The 21,636-nt window shown below is 37.0% G+C and overlaps 1 protein-coding gene across 3 annotated transcripts in view; it reads left to right on the top strand.

Moving 5' to 3' along the window:
* LAMA4 (laminin subunit alpha 4) overlaps positions 1 to 21,636 on the top strand; it is a 211,375-nt gene that overhangs the window by 156,608 nt on the left and 33,131 nt on the right. For all 3 annotated transcript variants that reach the window (XM_073219431.1, XM_073219430.1, XM_073219429.1), the window contains 8 exons: positions 3,420 to 3,536; positions 5,150 to 5,329; positions 13,892 to 14,031; positions 16,163 to 16,339; positions 17,021 to 17,166; positions 17,651 to 17,813; positions 18,630 to 18,763; positions 19,239 to 19,410. In XM_073219431.1, the coding sequence (XP_073075532.1) occupies positions 3,420 to 3,536; positions 5,150 to 5,329; positions 13,892 to 14,031; positions 16,163 to 16,339; positions 17,021 to 17,166; positions 17,651 to 17,813; positions 18,630 to 18,763; positions 19,239 to 19,410 (1,229 nt within the window). The remainder of the gene's footprint in view (positions 1 to 3,419; positions 3,537 to 5,149; positions 5,330 to 13,891; positions 14,032 to 16,162; positions 16,340 to 17,020; positions 17,167 to 17,650; positions 17,814 to 18,629; positions 18,764 to 19,238; positions 19,411 to 21,636) is intronic.

Genomic DNA, 21,636 nt, shown 5'->3' with positions numbered 1-21,636 from the left:
ATCAGTAATCTTTATTTCCCAAATTTCCTTTTCTTCATTATCAATATCAAAACAGTTAGCAATCTATAATGAACTCAGGAAGCTGCTATTTAAAGGTGTCTTCTACTGAATTCATTTGTAAAATGAAAACTGTTTATGTAAGACAGAAAGTTCCAAATAGGACAGACTTTTTATGAAACACTTCAACATCCAGCCCAAAAGAGATTTTCTTCTATTTTTATCAAGAGCACCAAATATAGAGTATATTTCTTAGTTTATCAGTCTGCTTTTTTTCAGTCACATGACCCAATAAGAAGAGCTAAAAAGATTGTTTTTATTACAATATTCAAAAATTGAAACTAAAAGAGGAAGAGAAAGTACAACACAGCTAACAGTATATCTAAGCTGCTCCTTGAATTCTGGCAAGTTCTCCATACTACCTGGAGCAAGGAAGAAAGTGGTTACATTTGGCCACATTATGCTTGGTGACAGTGTTAGGGTCCGGGCTTGCGAGGCTTCTCCAGAGAACAAACTACAAAGGCATAGAGATGTAAATTCAAGCAAAGTCTTTATTCAGCCAGCTAGCTGGGGTCCAAGTGTCAACCCGACGCAGCGGGTCTCAACAAGGACCCCGAGCACTCGGAGCCAAGGGTTTATATAGCATTTTCAAAGCACTTAACTCATAGTAATTTTCCACAACTATACATTATTCTTGCAAGACATACATCCTGGGGTTAAGCAAGGGCAGGATAAGACTACTCCTCAATGGTTAGGGAGGTTCTGCATGATAAGCTTGGTATGTAAGATTAACTGACCAAGGTTAGCTGACCAAGGGTCACAGCTGCCCACCACCCGGTGCTCATGATTAACTTGTTTTTCAAGGCCTTACCCAGGCCCAGTTTTTTTTTTTTTCTTTCTTCCTGAGTTACACCCTCAGAAAATGGTTTCTAGGTTTCTAAGATGGCTATGCTTATGCTAATTTACTAATCTTACTAATGCTTACATTTCCCCACTTTCTTTTGACCATTCCAATCATGGAATGTTTGTTTCTTCCTGCTGTGTGAGTGAATGATACTGCGGTCTCAGCATTAGCACCTGAACAGCACTCACTCTTTCCCTAACAAAGGCTATTAGCTGGTTTAAGATACAGGGACCTAAAGTGAGGAGCAGTATGAAAATAAGCAAGGGCCCTGCCAGGTTGTAAACCATGGGGATTTAGTAAACCAGGATTCAAATAGCCCTTGGCTGGCCTCTCGCTCTCTCTTCCTTTGATCTAGCCTCTCTCTAAGTTTAGACATTGAATCTCTTACTATTCCGGAATGGTCTGCTGTTAGGGTTTAGCTAAGTTTTATTAGTTCTTTTTCCTGACTCTTGATGCTCTCTGCACTCCTTTACAACAGAATCTACTAACACTACTCACTGCACACTCATTATACACATGTATGGGGGAAAATGATAACTGAGCAATAAACCAAGCACACTAAGACTGTAATAGAAAAGAGAAAGTACACCATGAGAGAGTATATATTTACAAGCCCACTGGAGAGAAAAAGTGCATAATGGGATGTGAAGAAGTTATCTTACTGTTTGTCACGAAACATAGATTTCCTTATGCTTTGGACATAAGAAAGCCCAAACTAAGAATTCTTGGGTAAGTGGATCCTTCAGTTCAGATATTATATCATGATTTGTTTGGATTTGCTCTGAGATAACCCTACTTTAGGGCTATGCTATAAGCACACTTTCAAGAATAATTTTGTAAGTACATGGCTATCAAAACTGATACAAGAATAAATAGAAAGTCTGATAAAACTGTATGTACATACATATATATAATAGATTTAATCAGTAATTAAACCCTTCCCACAAAGAAATCTCAAGGCTCAGATGGTTTCAAAAGTGAATTTTTCCAAGGATTTAAAGAAGAAATATCACTCATATAATTTCTCCCAGCAAATAGAAAAAGAGGAAATACTCTCTAATTTGTTCTATGAAGTCACCAGAATTTATATACCAAAACCTGATAAGGACATTATAATAAAATTATAAGCCAAATTATCTCAAAAACGGCAATGTGAAAATCCTAATCAAGGTACTAGCATCATAGAAATAGCAATACATGACCAAGGTAAGTTTATTCCAGGATTTCAAGGATACTTTTAAAACCTCATAGTAATTCACCATATTTACAAAATATAGGAGAAAATTCATATGATTATCCTACTACATACAAGAAGATCATTTAACAAAACCCAATAATTATTCATGTGTTTTATAAAAAACCTCATAGCAAAGTAAAAATAAAATGGAACTTCATAATCTAATAAAGAATAATGAAATAATATTCAGCAAACATATTAATACTGAAATATTGAAAGCTTTCCAACTAAGATTGGGAATAAGACAAGGATGCCCTACATTACCAATGTTTACAAATTTGGTCTAATTCTGTGTACAATTAGAAATTAACTTTTAAAAATAACACCATTTGCAATAACATAAAATACTTAGGAATAAATCTGATTCGGGATGCTAAGATCTCTACACATAAAACTAATATTCTACTGAAAGAAATTAAAGGTGGTCTAAATAAACGGAGATCAAAGTGAGAATTTAGACTAATGAATACATTAAAACTGTCTTCAATAAATGGAAGACTCAAATTTGTAAAAATGATGATTCTGCCAAATTTTACCTATAGATTCAATATAAAGTACCAGAATTGTATATACATATACAGGATAATTCTAGAATTTCTATGGAAATGGGGGGAGAAAAAAAGCAAGAATAGCTAGCACAATCTTGAAGAATAAAGACAAAGCTGAGAGATTTAAGCTACCAGATACCACTGCATTACTCCTTTAGAAACAGACGCAGCCTGCAGGTGGGTGTGGGGCTCTGAACCGCAGTCATCATTGGGTGATCACAGAGGCCCCAGAAAACTGTGGGTGTGCTTTTGATGCTCTATTTTCTTGACCTGGGGACTGGTTATTCAGTTTGTGAAAATTCACCAAGCTGCATGCCTCTTTTTGAGATGTATATTGTCAATTAAAATTTTATTAAAACCATTAAGAAAAAGAATTATTCTTCTATTACCAGTCATCACTGTAACTACAGATAGATCTTTTCAGCTGCTGATCAGTTGTACTGCTGGGTATTATTAACTATAGCAGTGCTGTGTTTTCCAATCCAAGAAATTAGCCATTATCTACACCTTTTCTGAATCACTTTATGGCATCGTAAGTCACTCCCAAGCAATGTTACAAGTTTTCTGCAATCCTGTGCCTCTTATTTGAAATGCCACTTTCAGGAATTGGTGTTCTGTGTTCATATTATATTCAGAACACTGCAGATCAGAAAATCAGAATTTTCTTTGTTGAAATGGAGATTTTTTTTCTAGTATCTGAGCCCTACGGGTACATTTCTCGGCTTCTCCACAGGCAGTGATGAGGCACTGGCTGATACCAGCAGGCGTGTGAATGGAGCCCTAGAGAGGAGGAGCACCCTGAAGCACAGACTGAATGATGCCCTGAAGCGACTACAAGCCACAGAGAGAGGTAAGGATCGCAGACAGAATGGGAAAGAATGCTTAAAAACTTGCATTTCTTATTCACTGGTGTTAAGATAAACCTGTGAAGAAGAAATAGGAGATTCTTTGTAGATATTGGTTTCTGAGGACAAAAGAAATTATATTCATCACACACACACACACACACACACACACACACACACACACAAATCCTAGAAAATAATTATAAAACCCATAATCCTACCACTGAGGAGTGTCCATTAAATTTGAAAGCACTTTCCTCCATTCCTGAGTGTGTGTCTGTGTGTGTTTTCATGGGAGCATGTGCTTATACTACTTGGTAACCTACTTTCTTTTGAACATCTTTATTAACAAGCATGCTCTATTATGGTTTTGGGTTTCTCTGGCCCCAACTGTAAACAGCTGCCCTCTGTTATATGTCCCATAATTTTTATAGTGCAAGCAGAGAGACCAATGAGCCAGACAGAGAAACAAGAGCACTCATCTTTCCAAATCTGGAACTCCAGTGGTATGTCAGAAAGATGTGATTGGAAGCAGAGGTATCTGCCCCAGCATTGCTCACTGCTGGATGTGAGTGCTTTATGACAAGGAGCAAATCCAGCTACTACAGTCCTACAGGGCAGCAAAGTCATAGCCAGGAGGGTGTCATCCAAGGAGAATCCTTGTCATCAGCATCATCAGAGCTATCACATTCAAGGCACTGGGCTGTGTTTTACATACATTATCTCATGTGGGAAAGAATGCCCCATTGCCTTTAGACTGATATGAATCCTGAGGCTTGTCAGTAGGGAGCTTGCTCCTAAAAGAAGCTGACCAAGCATTCAAAGCTACATCTATCAGAGTTCAGAGCATGTGAGGCTGAGTTAAAAGTTTCTCCACTTGGAAAAAATTGAAGTTACAATCTTAATTGAACCAATTTTTAAATGTAAAAACATTTAAACCCTATAAAAATCACAGAACTAATACATGACCATTATAGAAAAATTAGAAAATACACAAAAGAAAAAAGAAAGAACAAGAGAAGGAAAATCTTTTTCAGTCTTGTTACTTAGGGGAAAAAAGCATTTTTGCTGTAAATTTATATTGTTTTTATCTTAAATACATAACTTTTTAATAAAAATAGAATTTCACTATATATACTTTTGAAACTTACATTTCTTATTCAAAAAATATATTTCCTTATCAATTTTCTTCTGAACTAAAGCATCATTTTTCTGGCAAAAGGTGATCCACATAGAAGAAGGTCATATTTACAATGAATTTCAGACAGTTTATGAGTTAAAATCTCATATGCATTTTCTGTGGCTTTCTCACCAATTCTCTAACCAGAAGAAATACTAATTACACATTTTTTAAATTTATCTCTAATTTGAAAATGATTTATGTGAGCTACATAATTTTAATGAGTCATTTGGAGTCTTTTAAATTCACATATCACTACTACTTACAATATTCTTATGCACCTAAGTTATACCATAATTAACATATATAAAGATCTTAGTTTGGCTTAAAACCCCAAAATTTGAGCTCCATTTCATTTTAGTGATTGAATGGATGTTACTGTTCCCCACAAATGTCCTGCCTCTCTGCAAAGTAAATATCCTTGTGCTCTGTGTGAAGGTGACGCTCAGCTGCGCCTGGGTCAGTCGGAGCTCATAACAGAGGAAGCTAGTAAGATGACAGTGGAATTCCAGAAGGCAACTGCCCTGATGGCTAACAATCTAACCAACTGGTTACAGAATCTTCAAAATTTTGATTCTTCTGCTTACAACACTGCGGTGGACTCTGCCAGAGATGCAGGTATCATTTAGAAACCTCACAATTTGCATGCAGTTGAGGAACTGGACATTAACCTCTACACATCTTTTGTTAAGAAGCAAGTTTGTTCATTTGGGTTTTAGATTGGATTATAGAAGTTAGCTTAGAAAGGGAGAAAAATTTTTGCTCAGTTCATCTATCAATATACCTGGGTGTATCTGTATATACATATGAAGTATATGTATTTCACATAAATAAACTAGACAAATTAGTTAAGAGTTATAATTTTTTTCTATGTGAGATAAAGGAGCCCTTGTTTTTTATCAGTGTAAGATTGATATTCAGGGGTAGAAAGTCAATCATGTGTTAGAGTAAGTAATCTTAAGAAAATATTGGTATGCTTTTAGAGAAAAAAACTACTAAAGAGCATAGCTTTTTCCTTACCCCCAGGTAAAGCAGGTTATCACTGACAAGGAATGAATATGGCCAAATATACCTGAAGAACAGCTGTTGGTCAACTTGAATAAAAATTTAGAGCAATGAAAATGAAATCTCTTGATATCTACTGAATTTACGTAGTTATACATAGATGTTAAAATCACATATTACTTGAGAAATTTCCTTTTTTCTAGTTTCATATATATATTTTTTATTAAGGCATCAGTGATACTCTCATTAAGGTTTCACAAGAAAAACAACGTGGCCACTACATTCACCCCCACTACTGAGTCCCCCACACACACTTCATTGCACTCACTGTCCATCAGTATAGTAAGATGCCACAGAGTCCCCATTTGTCTTCTCTGAGACACACCGTCCTCCCCGTGACCCCACACACACCACGTGCACCAATCATGATAACCTGCAATCCCTCTCTCCCTCCCACCCAGCCCTACCCCCTACCCCCTCTGCCTCCCTTCCCTCTCCCACCTGGCAACCACGAGTCCCTTCCCGGAGTCTCCAAGTCTGCTACCATTTTTTTCTCTTAACTTTGCCTCATTATTATACTCACAAACGAGGGAAATCATTTGATATTTGTCTTTCTCTGCCTGACTTATTTCACTGAGCATAATACCCTCTAGCTCCATCCATGTTGTTGCAAATGGTAGGATTTGTTTCTTTCATAATGCTGAATAATATTCCATTGTATATATGTACCACATCTTCTTTATCCCTTCATCTACTGATGGACACTTAGGTTACTTCCATAGCTTGGCTCTTGTAAATAGTGCTGAGATAAACATAGGGGTGCATATGTCATTTTGAATCTGAGAAGTTGTTTTCTTTGGGTAAATTCCTAGGAGTGGAATTCCTGGGTCAAATGATATTTCTATTTTTCATTTTTTGAGGAACCTCTGTACTACTTTTCACAATAGTAGAACTCCTTTACATTCCTACCAGCAGTGTAGGAGGGTTCCCTTTTCTCTGCATCCTTGCCAGCATTTGTTGTTCCTGGTCTTTTCAATGTTGGCCATCCTACCTGGTGTGAGGTGATATCTCATTGTCGTTTTAATTTGCATTTCCCTGACAATTAGTGATGTGGAGCATTTTTTCATGTGCCTGTTGTCCATCTTAGTTTCTTCTTTGGAGAAGTGTCTGTTCATATCCTCTGCCCATTTTCTAATAGGGTTATTTGCTTTTTGGGTGCTGAGGCATGTGAGTTCTTTATATATTTTGGATGTGAACCTCTTGTCAGGTAAGTCATTTACAAATATATTCTCCCATACTGTAGGATGCCTTTTTGTTCAGCTGATGGTATCCTTTGCTATACAGAATCTTTTTGGCATGGTGTAGTCCCATTTATGCATTTTTTAATTTTGTTTCTCTTGCCCAAGGAGATACATTCAGAAAAATGTTGCTCATGTTTATATTCAAGGGAGTTTTGCCTGTGTTTTCTTCTAAGAGTTATGGTTTCATGACTTACATTCAGATCTTTGATCCATTTTTAGTTTACTTTTGTGTATGGGGTTAGACAATAATCCAGTTTCATTCTCTTGCACATAGCTGTCCAGTTTGGCCAACACCAGTTGTTGAAGAGGATGTTATTTCCCCATTATGGTATATTTATATGTATATATATATATCCATGGCTCCTTTATCATATATTAATTGGCCATATGTACTTGGGTTTATATCTGGGCTCTTTAGTCTGTTCCATTAGTCTATGGGCCTGCTCTTGTGCCACTACCAAATTGTCTTGATTATTGTACCTTTGTAGTAGAGTTTGAAGTCAGGGAGCAAAATCTCCCATCCCCACTTTATTCTTCTTTCTCAGGATTGCTTTGGCTATTCTGGGTCTTTTGTGTTTCCATATGAATTTTAGAGCTATTTGCTCTAGTTTGTTGAAGAATGCTATTGGTATTTTGATAGGGATTGCATTGAATCTGTAGATCACTTTAGGTAGGATGGCCATTTTGACAATATTAATTCTTCTTATACATGAGCATGGAATGTGTTTCCATTTATTGGTATCTTCTTTAATTTCTCTCGTGAGTGTCTTGTAGTTTTCAGAGTATAGGTCTTTCACTTCTTTGGCTAGTTTTATTCCTAAGTATTTTATTCTTTTTGATGCAGTTGTGAATGGAATTGTTTTCCTGATTTCTCTTTCTGCTAGCTCATCATTAGTGTATAGGAATGCAACAGATTTCTGCATATTAATTTTGTATCCTGCAATGTTGCTGAATTCAGATATTAGATCTAATTGTTTTGGAGTGGATTCTTTAGCGTTTTTTATGTACAATATCATGTCATCAGCAGTGACAGTATGAATTCTTCCTTACCAATCTGGATGCCTTTTATTTCTTTGTGTTGTCTGATTGCTTTGGCTAGGATCTCCAGAACTATGTGAATAAAAGTAGGGAGAGTGGGCATCCTTGTCTTCTGCTCAATCTTACAGGAAAAGCTTTCAGCATCTTGCTGTTAAAAATATCATTGGCTCTGCATTTGTCATATATGGCCTTTATAATGCTGAGGTACTTGACCTCCATACCCATTTTGTTGAGTTTTTATCATGGATGGATGTTGAATTTTTTCAAATGCTTTTTCAGCATCTATGGAGATGATCATGTGTTTTTTGTCCTTTTTGTTGATGTGATGGATGATGTTTATGGATTTTTAAATGTTGTACCATCCTTAATCCCTGGAATAAATCTGACTTGATCATGATGGATGATCTTTTTGATGTATTTTTGAATTCGATTTGCTAATATTTTGTTAAGTATTTTTTTGTGAGAGGACATCTCTCATATTTATTGATCAAATGGTTGTTAACAACAATAGAATTCTGTGTAGGGGACTCAATGCACAATCATTAATCAACCCCAAGCCTAATTCTCAACAGTCTCCAATCTTCTGAAGCAGAACAAACAAGTTCTTACATGGTGAACAAGTTCTTACATAGTGAATAAGTTCTTACATGGTGAACAGTGCAAGGGCAGTCATATCACAGAAACTTTCGGTTTTGATCACGCATCATGAACTATAAACAATCAAGTCAGATATGATTGTTCATTTGATTTTTATACTTGATTTATATGTGAATCCCATATTTCTCCCTTATTTTTTTTTAATAAAATGCTGAAGTGGTAGGTAGATGCAAGATAAAGGTAGAAAACATAATTTAGTGCTGTAAGAGGGCAAAAGAGATCAGGTCTGTGCTATAGACTAAGTATTAATCCAGCTAGACAAGGGCAACAAAACATCCATGGATGCAGAAGGCTTAGAAACTCACCCACCCACCCCCATTTTGAGAGAAATCTTTTGTTGAGTATTTTTGCATCTATGTTCCTGAGGGATATTGGTCTGTAATTTATTTTTTTTGTGGTGTCTTTGCCTGGTTTTGGTATTAGAGTGATGTTGGCCTCATAGAATGAATTTGGGAGTATTCCCCCCTCATCTACTTTTTGGAAAACTTTAAGGAGGATGGGTATTAGGTCTTCACTAAATGTGTGATAAAATTCAGTGGTGAAACCATCTGGTCAAGGGGTTTTGTTCTTCAGAATTTTTTGATTACCAATTCAAGTTTCCTTTCTGGTAATTGGTCTTTTCAGATTTTCTGTTTCTTCCTGGGTCAGCCTTGGAAGGTTATATTTTTCTAGAAACTTGTCCATTTCTTGTAAGTTATTCAGTTTGTTAGCATGTAATTTGTCATAGTAGTCTCATAATTCTTTGAATTTCTGTGGTGTCTGTAGTGATTTTTCCTTTCTTGTTTCTGATTCTGTTTATGTGTGTAGACTCTCTTTTTTTCCTGATAAGTCTTGCTAAGGGTTTATCTATTTTGTTTATTTTCTCGAATAAGCAGCTCCTGTTTCCATTGATTCTTTCCATTGTTTTATTCTTCTCAATTTTATTTATTTCTGCTCTAATTGTTATTAAGTCCCTCCTTTTACAGACTTTAGGCCTCATTTGTTCTTCTTTTTCTAGTTTCGTTAATTATGAGTTTAGACTGTTCATATGGGATTGTTCTTCTTTCCTAAGGTAGGCCTGTATTGCAATATACATTCCTCTTAGCACAGCCTTGGCTGCATCCCACAGATTTTGCGGTGTTGAATTATTGTTGTCATTTGTCTCCATATATTGTTTGATCTATGTTTTTCTTTGGTCATTGATCCGTTGATTATTTAGGAGCATGTTATTAAGCCTGAATGTGTTTGTAGGCTTTTTCATTTTCTTTGTGTAATTTATTTCTTGTCTTTGGGTTTGAAGTGAGTCTCTGATAGGCAGCATATAAACAGGTCTTGTTTTTTTATCCATTCAGTGACTCTATGTCTTTTGATTGGTACATTCAGACCATTTACATTTAGGGTGATTATTGATAGGTATGTACTTATTGCCATTGCAGGCTTTAGATTCGTGGTTACCAAAGGCTCAAGAGTAATTCCCTTGCTATCTAACAGTCTAATTTAACTCACTTAGTATGCTTTTACAAACACAACCTAAAGGTTCTTTTTCTTTTCTCCTTTTTCTTCTTTCTCCATTCTTTATATATTAGGTATCATATTCTGTACTCTTTGTCTATCACTTGATTGACCTTGGGGGTAGTTCATTTGATTTTACATCTGCTTAGTAATCAATTGTTCTACTTTCTTTACTGTGGTTTTATTTCCCCTCTTGACAGCTATTTTGCCTTAGGAACATCTCCATCTATAGCAGTCCTTCCAAAATAGACTGTAGAGATGGTTTGTGAGAGGTAAATTCTCTCAGCTTTTGCTTATCTGGAAATTTTTTAATTCTTCCTTCAAACTTAAATGAAAATCTTACAGAGTAGAGTATTCTTTGTTAGAGGCACTTCTGTTTCATTGCATTAAATATATCATGCCACACCATTCTGGCCTGTAAGGTTTCTGTTAAGAAGTCTGATGATAGCCTGATGGGTTTTCCTTTGTATGTGTTTATTTTTCTCTCTCTAGCTGCTTTTAAAAGTCTGTCTTTATCCTTGATCTTTGCCATTTTAATTATTATGTTTTGGTGTTGTCTTCCTTGGATACTTTGTGTTGGGAGATCTGTGCACCTCCATGCTCTGAGAGACTATCTCCTTCCCCAGATTGGGGAAGTTTTCAGCAATTACCTCCTCAAAGACACCTTCGATCCTTTTTCTCTCTCTTCTTCTGGTACTCTTATAATGTGAATATTGTTTCATTTGGATTGGTCACACAGTTCTTTCAATATTCTTTCACTCTTAGAGATCCTTTTTTCTCTCTGTGCCTCAGCTTCTTTGTATTTCTCTTCTCTAATTTCTATTTCATGTATTGTCTCCTCAACCATATCTAATCTACTTTAAAACCTTCCATTGTGTGTTGCGCTTCTGGTACTGTGTTTGGTAATGATTGGATCTCTGACCAGAATTCATTCCTGAGTTCTTCAATATTTTCTGTACCTCCATGAGCATGTTTATGATTTTTCTTTTGTAATGTCTTTCAGGAGGATTCATAAGATTGGTTTCATTTGACTCTTTGTCAGGTGTATTTTTTATTTTGCTTTGAACTAGGTTCCTTTGATGTTTCATATTTGTATGTGGCACCCTCTAGACCCAAAAAGCTCTAGTCTCTGGAGCTGCTCATCCCCTGGAGTGATGTTGGGGGTTGCAGGGGAGTGGTGCCAGTGCCTGGAGGGAGGAAAGAGCTGTTTCCTGCTTCCCAGCTACAGTGCCTGTCTCCACTGTCAGAACCTGTGTGCCAAGCACACAGGTGTAAGCCTCTGTGTTTTGTGTTTGTAGCTGCTGTAGACATAGCCTCCCTCTGGCTGGTCTGATGCCAGGACAGGGACTGCTGGTTTTCAAGCCAGTTCCAGCAGGCCAGGAGGTAGGCACATCAGGCTGCATATCACAGTACAGGGCCTTGGAGCTGAGTAGCTAGGGGAATGGAGCACCTAAAGCTTCTGAAAGTTCCCAACCTGCTGGGAAGAGCACACCCAGACAGCCTTGTCCACTTATCCCTTCTCCCAAACAGCAAGCTCCCTGGAATTCCTTTGGATCCTCCATGGATCCTCCACAAATGGCTGGAATCTCAGTCTCTCCAAGTGTTTCACCTGTCTTAGCTTTCCAACCCCACTAATCTCCAGAGCACCATGCAATGTAGGTTTTTGCTCCCAAAGCAGATCTCCAGTTCTGGGGGTTCAGCAGTCCTAGTCTTCCACCCCCTCCCTACTCCATTTCTCTTCTTCCTGCTGATGAGCTGTGGTGTGAGAAGGGCTTGGGTCCCGCCAGAAAAAAGCTATGGTACGTTACCCTGTTTTGTGAAGTTTGCTCTGTTTGCCAGGTCTGGCCCAGCCTTCCTTCCTGTTGCTCTTTTAGGATTAGTTATATTAATTATATTTTTGTATTATATGTGGTTTTGGGAGGAGTTCTCTGTCTCACTTCTCACACCTCCATCTTTAATCTCTCTCTGATTCTCATGTTTTTATTTGATCTCTTCATACTTGTTAATCAATGTCTTTGTCTTGACTGGAACTTTCAGTCTCCAGCATGATTTTGCAAACCATATTACCTTAACTTCCATCTGAATTAAGAAACAATTCTAGTAATCCATAGATGATCTGTCTGTCACTAGAAATTTTATCCTAGCTTAAAAATATCCATTCCCATAACAGAAAGATAGCTCTTTCATATTCATCTTTTAGCATATATACTCTTGGGTTCTTCCATGTAACTGCTCACTTTATTGCTTTTAAAACTTGATCTTTCAAAGATTTGCCTATCAGACATACATTTACATATCTGAAGACATTGCCACTGGTATACCTACTAAATCTGTGTTAAATATTTTTCCTCTTTTTCAGTCCTATTGGTGATCCCAATAAAGTCCAGCTACTGTGTTTTCCTCAAATAGCATTCTGTGTTCCATAATCAGTACCCAAAAGAGCATACCATAATATAAGAGACTTTTATAAAGACTCTAAAAATGGTGGTTCCCTTTCTCTGCATGAATTGAGGACAGGGTAACCCTGTCTTATATACATTTCCATAATCAAAATTTAATGTAATGATTTCAGTATACTTTATTACCTCTAATTTTTAAAGACTATTAAACTTTATAATGGCTACTGTGATTAGTGACCTGAATAACAAATACTTACCTCTGTATTAACAATATAATTAACTGATAGTTGCTATTTTTTTTTACTTAATTCCATTCCTTGTGCTGAAGAAGCACCTTGTTTCCTAAGTACAGAAAATAGATTATTTCCTGCGTCTTCACTGTCATACTCTCCTGAATCCAAGTTGTTTGGCTCCACTAGAGGCTTGCTCTTGTTCAGCTGCTAACTCTAAATGACAATGGCCCTGCCCTTCTCTTGAATATTCAAAAGATATTTATTCTCTTGCCCAGTGGGTCTCAACCATTAGTGTGCATCTACATCATCTGGGCCACACTCTGTTTCTGATTCAGTAAGTGTGGGATGTAGCCAATGAATTTGCATTTCTAACAAGTTCCTTGTAAAGCTGATGCTGCTTGTCTGGAAAGCACACATAAGGATCACTGCTCCAGACCATGAAACTTTGCAGAAAGTTATGCCATTCTCTGTATTTTGGGTTTCTCTCATCAAGCCATATCCTTACAATTTGTTCTCTTTTCTATGTGTTACATTATGCAACCAAAAAATAAAAACCCGGAAAAAATAGGTATGATCTGTTCATACTGTCACCCCCATCTGGGCCCAAAAACCTTCACTTTGGCACAAATGTCACTTTTCTGGGTGCTACCTTATTTCATACAGCTCTGCTGGGACTATTGGAGCAGCAGTGTGATGCATAAATGGGAATCCTGGAAAACAACTTTTCTATCTGCTTTTGCCCAGCATTCCTTTTGACCAGTTAGTTATAAAGAAATGCAGGATATATGCTATCTGGTGAAATGGACATCTATGTATTTGTCTTTAATCCTGCCCTTTAGAAATGTGCATTATAAGTCAGATAGCTCTGCATTCAATTTATAGAATGATATGTATTATCAATGCCACAAAAAAATGAAAGTAGTATGCTCTCGGCTTAACAATTAATTTTGTAGGATTACAAATAGTTTCCTAAAGTTCTAACAAAAGTAACCATGTGTTTGTTGTCTCTTCACCTGATTCCTTAAATATATTTAATATGATTTTTATTAACTGCAGTGAGAAATCTGACAGAGGTTGTCCCTCAACTCCTGGACCAGCTTCGTACAGTAGAACAGAAGCGGCCTGCAAGCAATGTTTCTGCCAGCATTCAGAGGATCCGTGAGCTCATTGCTCAGACCAGAAGTGTTGCCAGCAAGGTAACCAATGAAAGGAGTCATCATCAACCCCTTGGTGTTAATGACGACACAAAGCTGAGCTCTGACTCCTTGGGCTTCCAGAGCCTGGAATTCACTAGTTCTCAGTGCCATCTGTTCATTAGAATCATATGAGCAGCTTTGAAAATTAACCCAATACCAACTTCAAAACTAACCTGGTCCCAACTTCAAATTAATGTATCAGGCTGTCTAGAGAAAGGGCTAGGCACCTGTAGTTTTAAATCACAATGATCCTAATGTGTAGCTACAATCAAGAACCACTGAGTTAACCTAGTAAACAAAGCTCAATGAGCAAAAGATATCAAGGAAAGCCAACCCCCACAAAAAAGATTCAATTTATTATCATTACTATTATTAGTCATTTTAACAGCTATTGGAGTGTAATTACTATATGGAAGAATCTTCCCCAGATACCTTTTCAAAAAATTATATGGTACAACATAGGCTTTTACTGACACTTCCGAGGCCTAACTGAGGAATCACATGCAGCTGAACTGGGCAACTTGTTCTGAGTCGTCAACACCATAACCAGGGCCAGTTAGTAGGAACATATCCCAACACGATGATTAACATTTTCAGGATGGCAAAACAGGATGCATTCTTGGCCCTCTTCTAAATTAGTTTTGATACATTTACAGACCAGCATCATTTTTTACAACCAAATTATGTGGTTTTATTTTCTCAATTGGGAATTAGCCCGAACAGACTATTGTCCCTAATTACTGGCAGAAATAAGAGTTGAAAATCAACTGTTTCATAATGAAGGAGAATATTATTGGTAAATAAATCCAGTTTTTAAATGATTCATGATAATTGGTCTCATACCAAAATTATCTTTTTTAAATACCTTGGAGAACATTTCAAAAATGATTTATCATCAAGAAATGGCATTTCCAAAGCTACGGTTCTGTTAGTGCTTTCTGGAAGTTTTATTTATATGGAGTATATTTGAGGGCTTTAATCCCCTAAAGCCATTTTCTAAAGAGAATCTTGGCAATGCCTCTGGAAGTTTATTCAGCTCCCCAGAGTGAGATGCTTTCTGTGCAGATATACATCCTTCTTAGACTCTCAACTTTTACAAAGACATGTTAATCCCATACACTCTTGATTGTTTGTTAAAATGTATTGCTCTTTCCACAACTGAGAGTGTAGGACAGCTGCATTCTAAGCACATGGAAATATAATCTTAGCTCCCTGACCATCAGTATTAGCCAAATTAATTGATGTAAATATATGAAATTTTTCAGAAATATTTGCATGAATGGCATGGATATACACAGTCATTCCACTTCTGAAAACTCTGAAAATCGCCCCAAATCAGACTAGTTTAGCATGTCATACTGGGCCTCTGAGAAATGCATTTACTGAATCGTGATTGTTGTGATGCCTCTCTGAGAATCATTTTAAGAAACATATTAATGAATTCATCATTACAATTATTATAGTGATAGAACTAGGCACTAGAAAGCACTTTATAACTATCAACTTATTTCATCCTCATGACAAATTTACTGTCCTCATTTTACAGACGAGGCAACTGCAGGTCAAGCAACCTAGTCATGGTTGCATAGTTAGTAAAGTAACCTAGCTAGGTTTCAAGGCTGTACCTAAGACTTCAGAGCTGATTCCAGACCCCTCCCAACTGCCCAGATGTGGTCAAGGATGTGGCTTACAGCCTCATTCCATCTCCTCTTTTGAAGACCCTGGAGAGAAAATCCTAGCTATGTTAGTTCCCAAGATTAGTTATACTTTTCCTAATCAATTTGTTGTTAATTTTATAAGCCTTGTGAATTATATTACTGACCAGATAGGTATCTCTTCAACCTATTTAGTTCATTGCAACCAAGTGTGTAGTTTATGGTGAAATTCATATTTATTCGCATCCTTGAACCTACTTTGTCACCCTTTTTTGCTTTCTTTCACCCTACTTTAAACTATCATATTATAATCTACCTTAAATCTTTCTCCAACAAGGTGAGGACATAGGTAAGCAAAGGTATGGAGGGGAGCTCAAAAGATCCATAAGGAATGAGTGAAGCCCATTAAGAACCATGAGAAAGCACTGTGCCCATTTCTGCACAGTAGTTTTAATGGAATAATTTTGTAACTCCAGATCCAAGTCTCTATGATGTTTGATGGCCAGTCAGCAGTGGAAGTGCACCCCAAAACCAGTATGGATGACTTAAAGACTTTCACATCCCTGAGCCTGTACATGAAGCCCCCTCCTGTGAAGCAGCCAAAACTGGCTGGGACTGCAGATGGGTTTATCCTGTACCTCGGAAGCAAAAATGTAAGAGTATGAGGTTTTAAGAGAGGGAATAATAGTAAAAGGAAAGATAGGTGATTTTCTCTTGCCTTAAAACAAAGCCACTTGTGCAAACAAGCAAAATTTCCATTTTGGTAAATCAAAGATATAGATCATTTTAATGCCAAGACTAAAGTAGTGCTATCAAGATAAGTAATTCCTTCTCTCTGTGAGATATTTCTGGGGTTGCTTCATATCATATCAACCTCACATTGCTAACTTTGAAGAGTCTGAATGCGGCATTGAAATTGAAGAGCTTCAGAATACAGAGGCCTGTTATGTTTGATACTGACCTTGTTTGAAAATGCATAGCAACCAGTATTGTCAGGCTGTATCGTACCCCTGGGTTAACCAAACAATGTTAGCACACTCCTGGGAGACATCAAATGTCTACAAGCCTGCAGTTGCTTGTTCAGGGTGCATTTAGACAAGCAGAGGGTAGTGGATAAAAGGGTGGGGAGAGCTGATGTGGACTGATGCAATCATAGGGAGGTTGGAAGGGAAGAGACACTAGTCAGTCTAACAGGAACTTGGGTAATAATTCAGGCCAGAAGTGCCTTGTATACAGCCATGTATTTGGATTGCTGACTGCTCTTTAAACAAATCAAAACAAAAGATGACATTCATTCATAAGGACTTAATTTAAGTAACTTTTTGACATTTCAGGCCAAAAAAGAATACATGGGTCTTGCAATCAAAAATGATAACTTGGTGTACGTTTATAATTTGGGAACTAAGGATGTAGAGATTCCCCTAGACTCCAAGCCCGTCAGTTCCTGGCCTGCTCACTTCAGCATTGTGAAGATAGAGAGGTAAAGTCGATCCATGACACAGTGTTTATAGTCACATTTTGTAAGGAATCTATATTGAATGCACTCAGACACACATGTACTCATGGTCTCCTATGGATGTTGTAAATAGCATTTTCTTCTCTTTATTCTTGCTCCTCTTTCTTCCATTCTTCCTGTATTTCTTCAAAAATATCTTATTAGAAAACAAAAGAGTAGAAAAAATAGCCATCATCTCTAAATAGCAATCTGATTATTAGATCTTTTTGTTTGACCAATCCATAAATTAATTCCAAATGAAATGTCATTTTCCCCCTTCCCATTGATTATTGGGAATTAATCCCACTGATATTGATTATTCTATATATATATATATATATATAAATGTGATAAAATCAAATCATCAGTTCTGTGATGTGGAACGTTTATATTTTGATATTTAAAAAAACAAAAAACTTTTCTACAAATTATCTGGCTAATAAAGAGTGAAAATTCTTTATCTAAACAGGGTAGGAAAACATGGGAAGGTATTTTTAACTGTCCCAAGTCTAAGTAGCACCGCAGAGGAAAAGTTTATTAAAAAGGGGGAGTTTGCGGGCGATGACTCTTTGTTGGATCTGGACCCAGAAGACACTGTGTTTTATGTTGGTGGAGTGCCTTCAAACTTCAAGGTAAGCTATCTTGAAGCTATATTTTGTGTTATTACAAATCTGCAATGGTTGTTTTTAAAAATCCATAAAATCTACAGTGGTTTGGTAATGGAGTGGAAAGCTTGATATTTTAAGAGCTTAGCTCAGTTGGTGGTAGAACTCTAACCCAGTATCTATAAATCTAGTATATAAATCCATTCTCTGCTTTCAAGCCAAAGCTACACTTGAATGTCAATTCATTTCATTCTGATACATGCATATATAATTGATATTCCTCCCGCCTACTGCAGGAAATGTGGGTTTGCATCTAGTCTTCAGGTTCACAGATGACAGCTAAGTTATCTTGACTAACATTTGGCTTGAAATTAAGTACCTGGGATAAGGGAGGAAGTTGAATCTATGTTGGAGTATGAGCCCTGGTAAAGGGCAGACAAAGGAAATGCCCAAGAAGGTAGGGAGCTGATCAAGGATTTCAGTTCCAAGACTATTACATACGAGTTAAAGGCATATTATTGAACCTCTCTGAGAATTACTTTCCCTCTCTTTATATGAGAAGAGGAATAAGTACATTACAGAGCTGGGGTAAGGACTGATTTTGGTCATGAATTCACCATCCAGCATGTACTGCAGATAGAATATGGTCAATAAACACCACCCTCACTGCTAAGATATACACAACAGAAAAGTTGTTTACCTAAATGTTTGTCATAGAGTTGACACAAAGTTAGGTCTAGAAAGACATTCATACCAATAGGTAGTTCCCGTTGATCTGCCATTTGTTTCATTGTGTATTATGTGTTGTCTGGGTGAAATGACTTTCTTTTATCTGTGGCACAGCTCCCTGCCAGCTTAAACTTGCCTGGCTTTGTTGGTTGCCTGGAATTGGCCACTTTGAATAATGATGTGATCAGCTTATACAACTTTAAGCACATCTACAACATGGATCCCTCTAAATCAGTGCCTTGTGCCAGGTAAGAAAGTATAAGGGTACTAAAGACTTTGATAGCCATACAAGAGCAGCAGGTGAGAAAACTGTGGGTCAGTATTCATTCAGGTTCTCAACATTTTCTTTGTGGAGACCAGTTTTGAAATTGTGTAACAGTCATGACTGCAACAACTTTTCAGTTCTTCTCTACCATAGATGAACATGCACAGTTATTAAAATGTCCAACAACTTGTTTGCAGCTTTCATTTAGCACTGCAGAGACTAAGGTTTCTCTAGAGATTTCTGTTATCTTAGCACCTAGGGTAGAGTAGAAACCAATTAAAAACAAATCATTTAATTTACCTATAAATACTTCTTCATGTCTCTCATGCAGACATCAGACGTAATTTAAATGCTGTAAGGTCCATGGAAAATGTCACATGAATGGGTTGAAAAGGACCTCATATGAAAAGCATAACACAAACTGTAATGTTCATATAATACTTGCATTTTTATTTCAGAGATAAACTGGCCTTCACTCAGAGTCGGGCTGCCAGCTATTTCTTTGATGGCTCTAGTTATGCCGTGGTAAGGGATATCACAAGGAGAGGGAAATTTGGTCAGGTGACTCGCTTTGACATAGAAGTTCGAACAACAGCTGACAATGGCCTTGTGCTCCTGATGGTCAATGGAGTGAGTAAAAATAAAAGTCCCCTACATCTTTGCCTTTATTCCCTTTACTTACTGCTATGCATTACTAGGTTCCATCCCAGGTTGGGTGTGTCATTCCATCAAACCAAAGTTTCAATTTAAAAAGCAAAATTGAATTATTTTTTCTTTGGGGAAATGTTGTCAGCCAATAGTAAAAGCATCCCTGAAAAGCATTTCTCTGCACTACATTTTGCACATGTATTAAATATATCCCCTTTATGAACCAAGGGAATTTTGATGAAAATCAGCACTAGAATATAGATGAGTAGTGTGTCTTCAAAAATTTAAATGACTTTAAATCATATTACCTAATCAGTAAAAAATAAAGTTTTCATGCTTACCTTCCCTTTTCTAATTGATGACAAACACACAGTATATAAAGATACACTATTCAGAATTAGGAATAAAAGCTATATAAATATAAAATATTGAATAAAAATACATACAATTTAAAGATAAAGATGAAACAAAATTATTTTTATTTGTTGATGATAACAAAAATTATTAATAGCAGTATTACTGAGAACAATGTAATTAATTATACTTAAGTATTTTAGAAAGTCTTGTTAAATTCTTTGTGATAAAGTGATTCAAAAGTTGTCCAAGTCCACTTTATTTCAGTGCTGTTTTCTTGGCTGTCATAACTGGCTATCATAACAAGATACCTCATAACAATAAAAGTGTAAGAAGTGTATTATTGGCTATGCTTATTAAATCATGATACCATATTTCAGTCTCACTCAACAACTGGCAAAAATTGTCTTTGAAATTTGGCTGGTACATTTCTGTCTTTCAAGATGTCAATTAGTTCTTGCAAGCTAATCAGATATATCATTTGTAAACTTTAAAAAAGTGTTCAATACCATTGAAAATCTTCATTTGAAAGATTTTTAATGGGTTAGTAAAACCTAGCATCACTCTAATACCAAAAACAGACAAAGACATCACAAAAAAAGAGAATTATAGACCAAAATCCCTGATGAACATAGATGCAAAAATACTCAACCATATATTAGGAAACTGAATTCAAAAATACATCATAAGGATCATCTGTCATGATCAAGTGGGATTTTTTCCAGGAATGCAAGGATGGTACAATATTCATAAATCAGTTGATGTCATACACATTAACAAAAGAAGGACAAAAAGCACATGATCATCTCAATGGATGCTGAAAAAACATTTGACAAAATACAGTGTCCATTCATGATAAAAACTCTCAATAAAATGCTTATAGAAGGTATGTACCTCAACATAATAAAGGCCATATACAACAAACCCACAGCTAACATCATACTTGATGGCAAAAACCTTTTCTTCTAAGATCAGAAACAAGACAAGGATGTTGACTTTCACCACTTTTAATCAACATAGTACTTAGCCATGGCAATCAGACAAGATAAAGAGATAAAAGGCATCCAAATTGATATGGAAGAAGTAAAACTGTCACTGTTTGCAGATGACATGAGATTATATATAGAAAACCCTGAAGACTCCACCAAAATCTATAAGAACTAATAACTGGATTCAGCAAAGTTGCAGAATACAAAATTAATACTCAGAAACCTCTTGCATTTCTATATACTAAAATGAACTGGCAAAAAAAATAACACAGGAGGAAGAGCCAAGATGGCGGCATGAGTAGGACAGTGGAAATCTCCTCCCAAAACCATATATACATTTTTGAAAATATAACAAATACAACTATTCCAAAAAGAGAGACCAGCAGAATCAGGACTGCAGCCAGACTACATCTACACCTGCGAGAGCCCAGGACCTCATGAAGGGGGTAAGATACAAGCTGTGGCCCAGCGGGACCCGAGCCCCCACTCCAGCTCCCTAGCAGGAGGAAAGGAGTCGGAGCGGGGAGGAAGAGGGAGCCCAGGACTGCTAAACACCCAGCCCTAGTCATCCGCACCAGAGCTCAGACACACAGTGCATGGTGTGCTGGATACTAGGGAAACAGTAAAACCTGTGAGCGAGTCCCCACAGCAAGCGCCCCTGGGACAGAAGTAAAGCAAGTGCTTTTCAAAAGTCTTAAAGGGACAGGGGCCTCACAGCAGGAAGGAAGAATCCCAGCACATGCAGCCAGGCAGCTGGGAATACCAGGGAACCCCAGGCGCCCTAACACCCTGGGCGGTGGCACAGATTTGAGGCCCCTCATGGCAATAAACTGCCTCCCATGTATTCCCTATCCAGCACAGCACC

The sequence above is a fragment of the Manis javanica genome, chromosome 13 (genome assembly GCF_040802235.1).
Source record: "Manis javanica isolate MJ-LG chromosome 13, MJ_LKY, whole genome shotgun sequence".
In the NCBI taxonomy this organism is placed as follows: domain Eukaryota; kingdom Metazoa; phylum Chordata; class Mammalia; order Pholidota; family Manidae; genus Manis; species Manis javanica.
The sequence above is the reverse complement of the archived record's forward strand: the minus strand, read 5'-3'. Positions and strand labels throughout refer to the sequence as shown.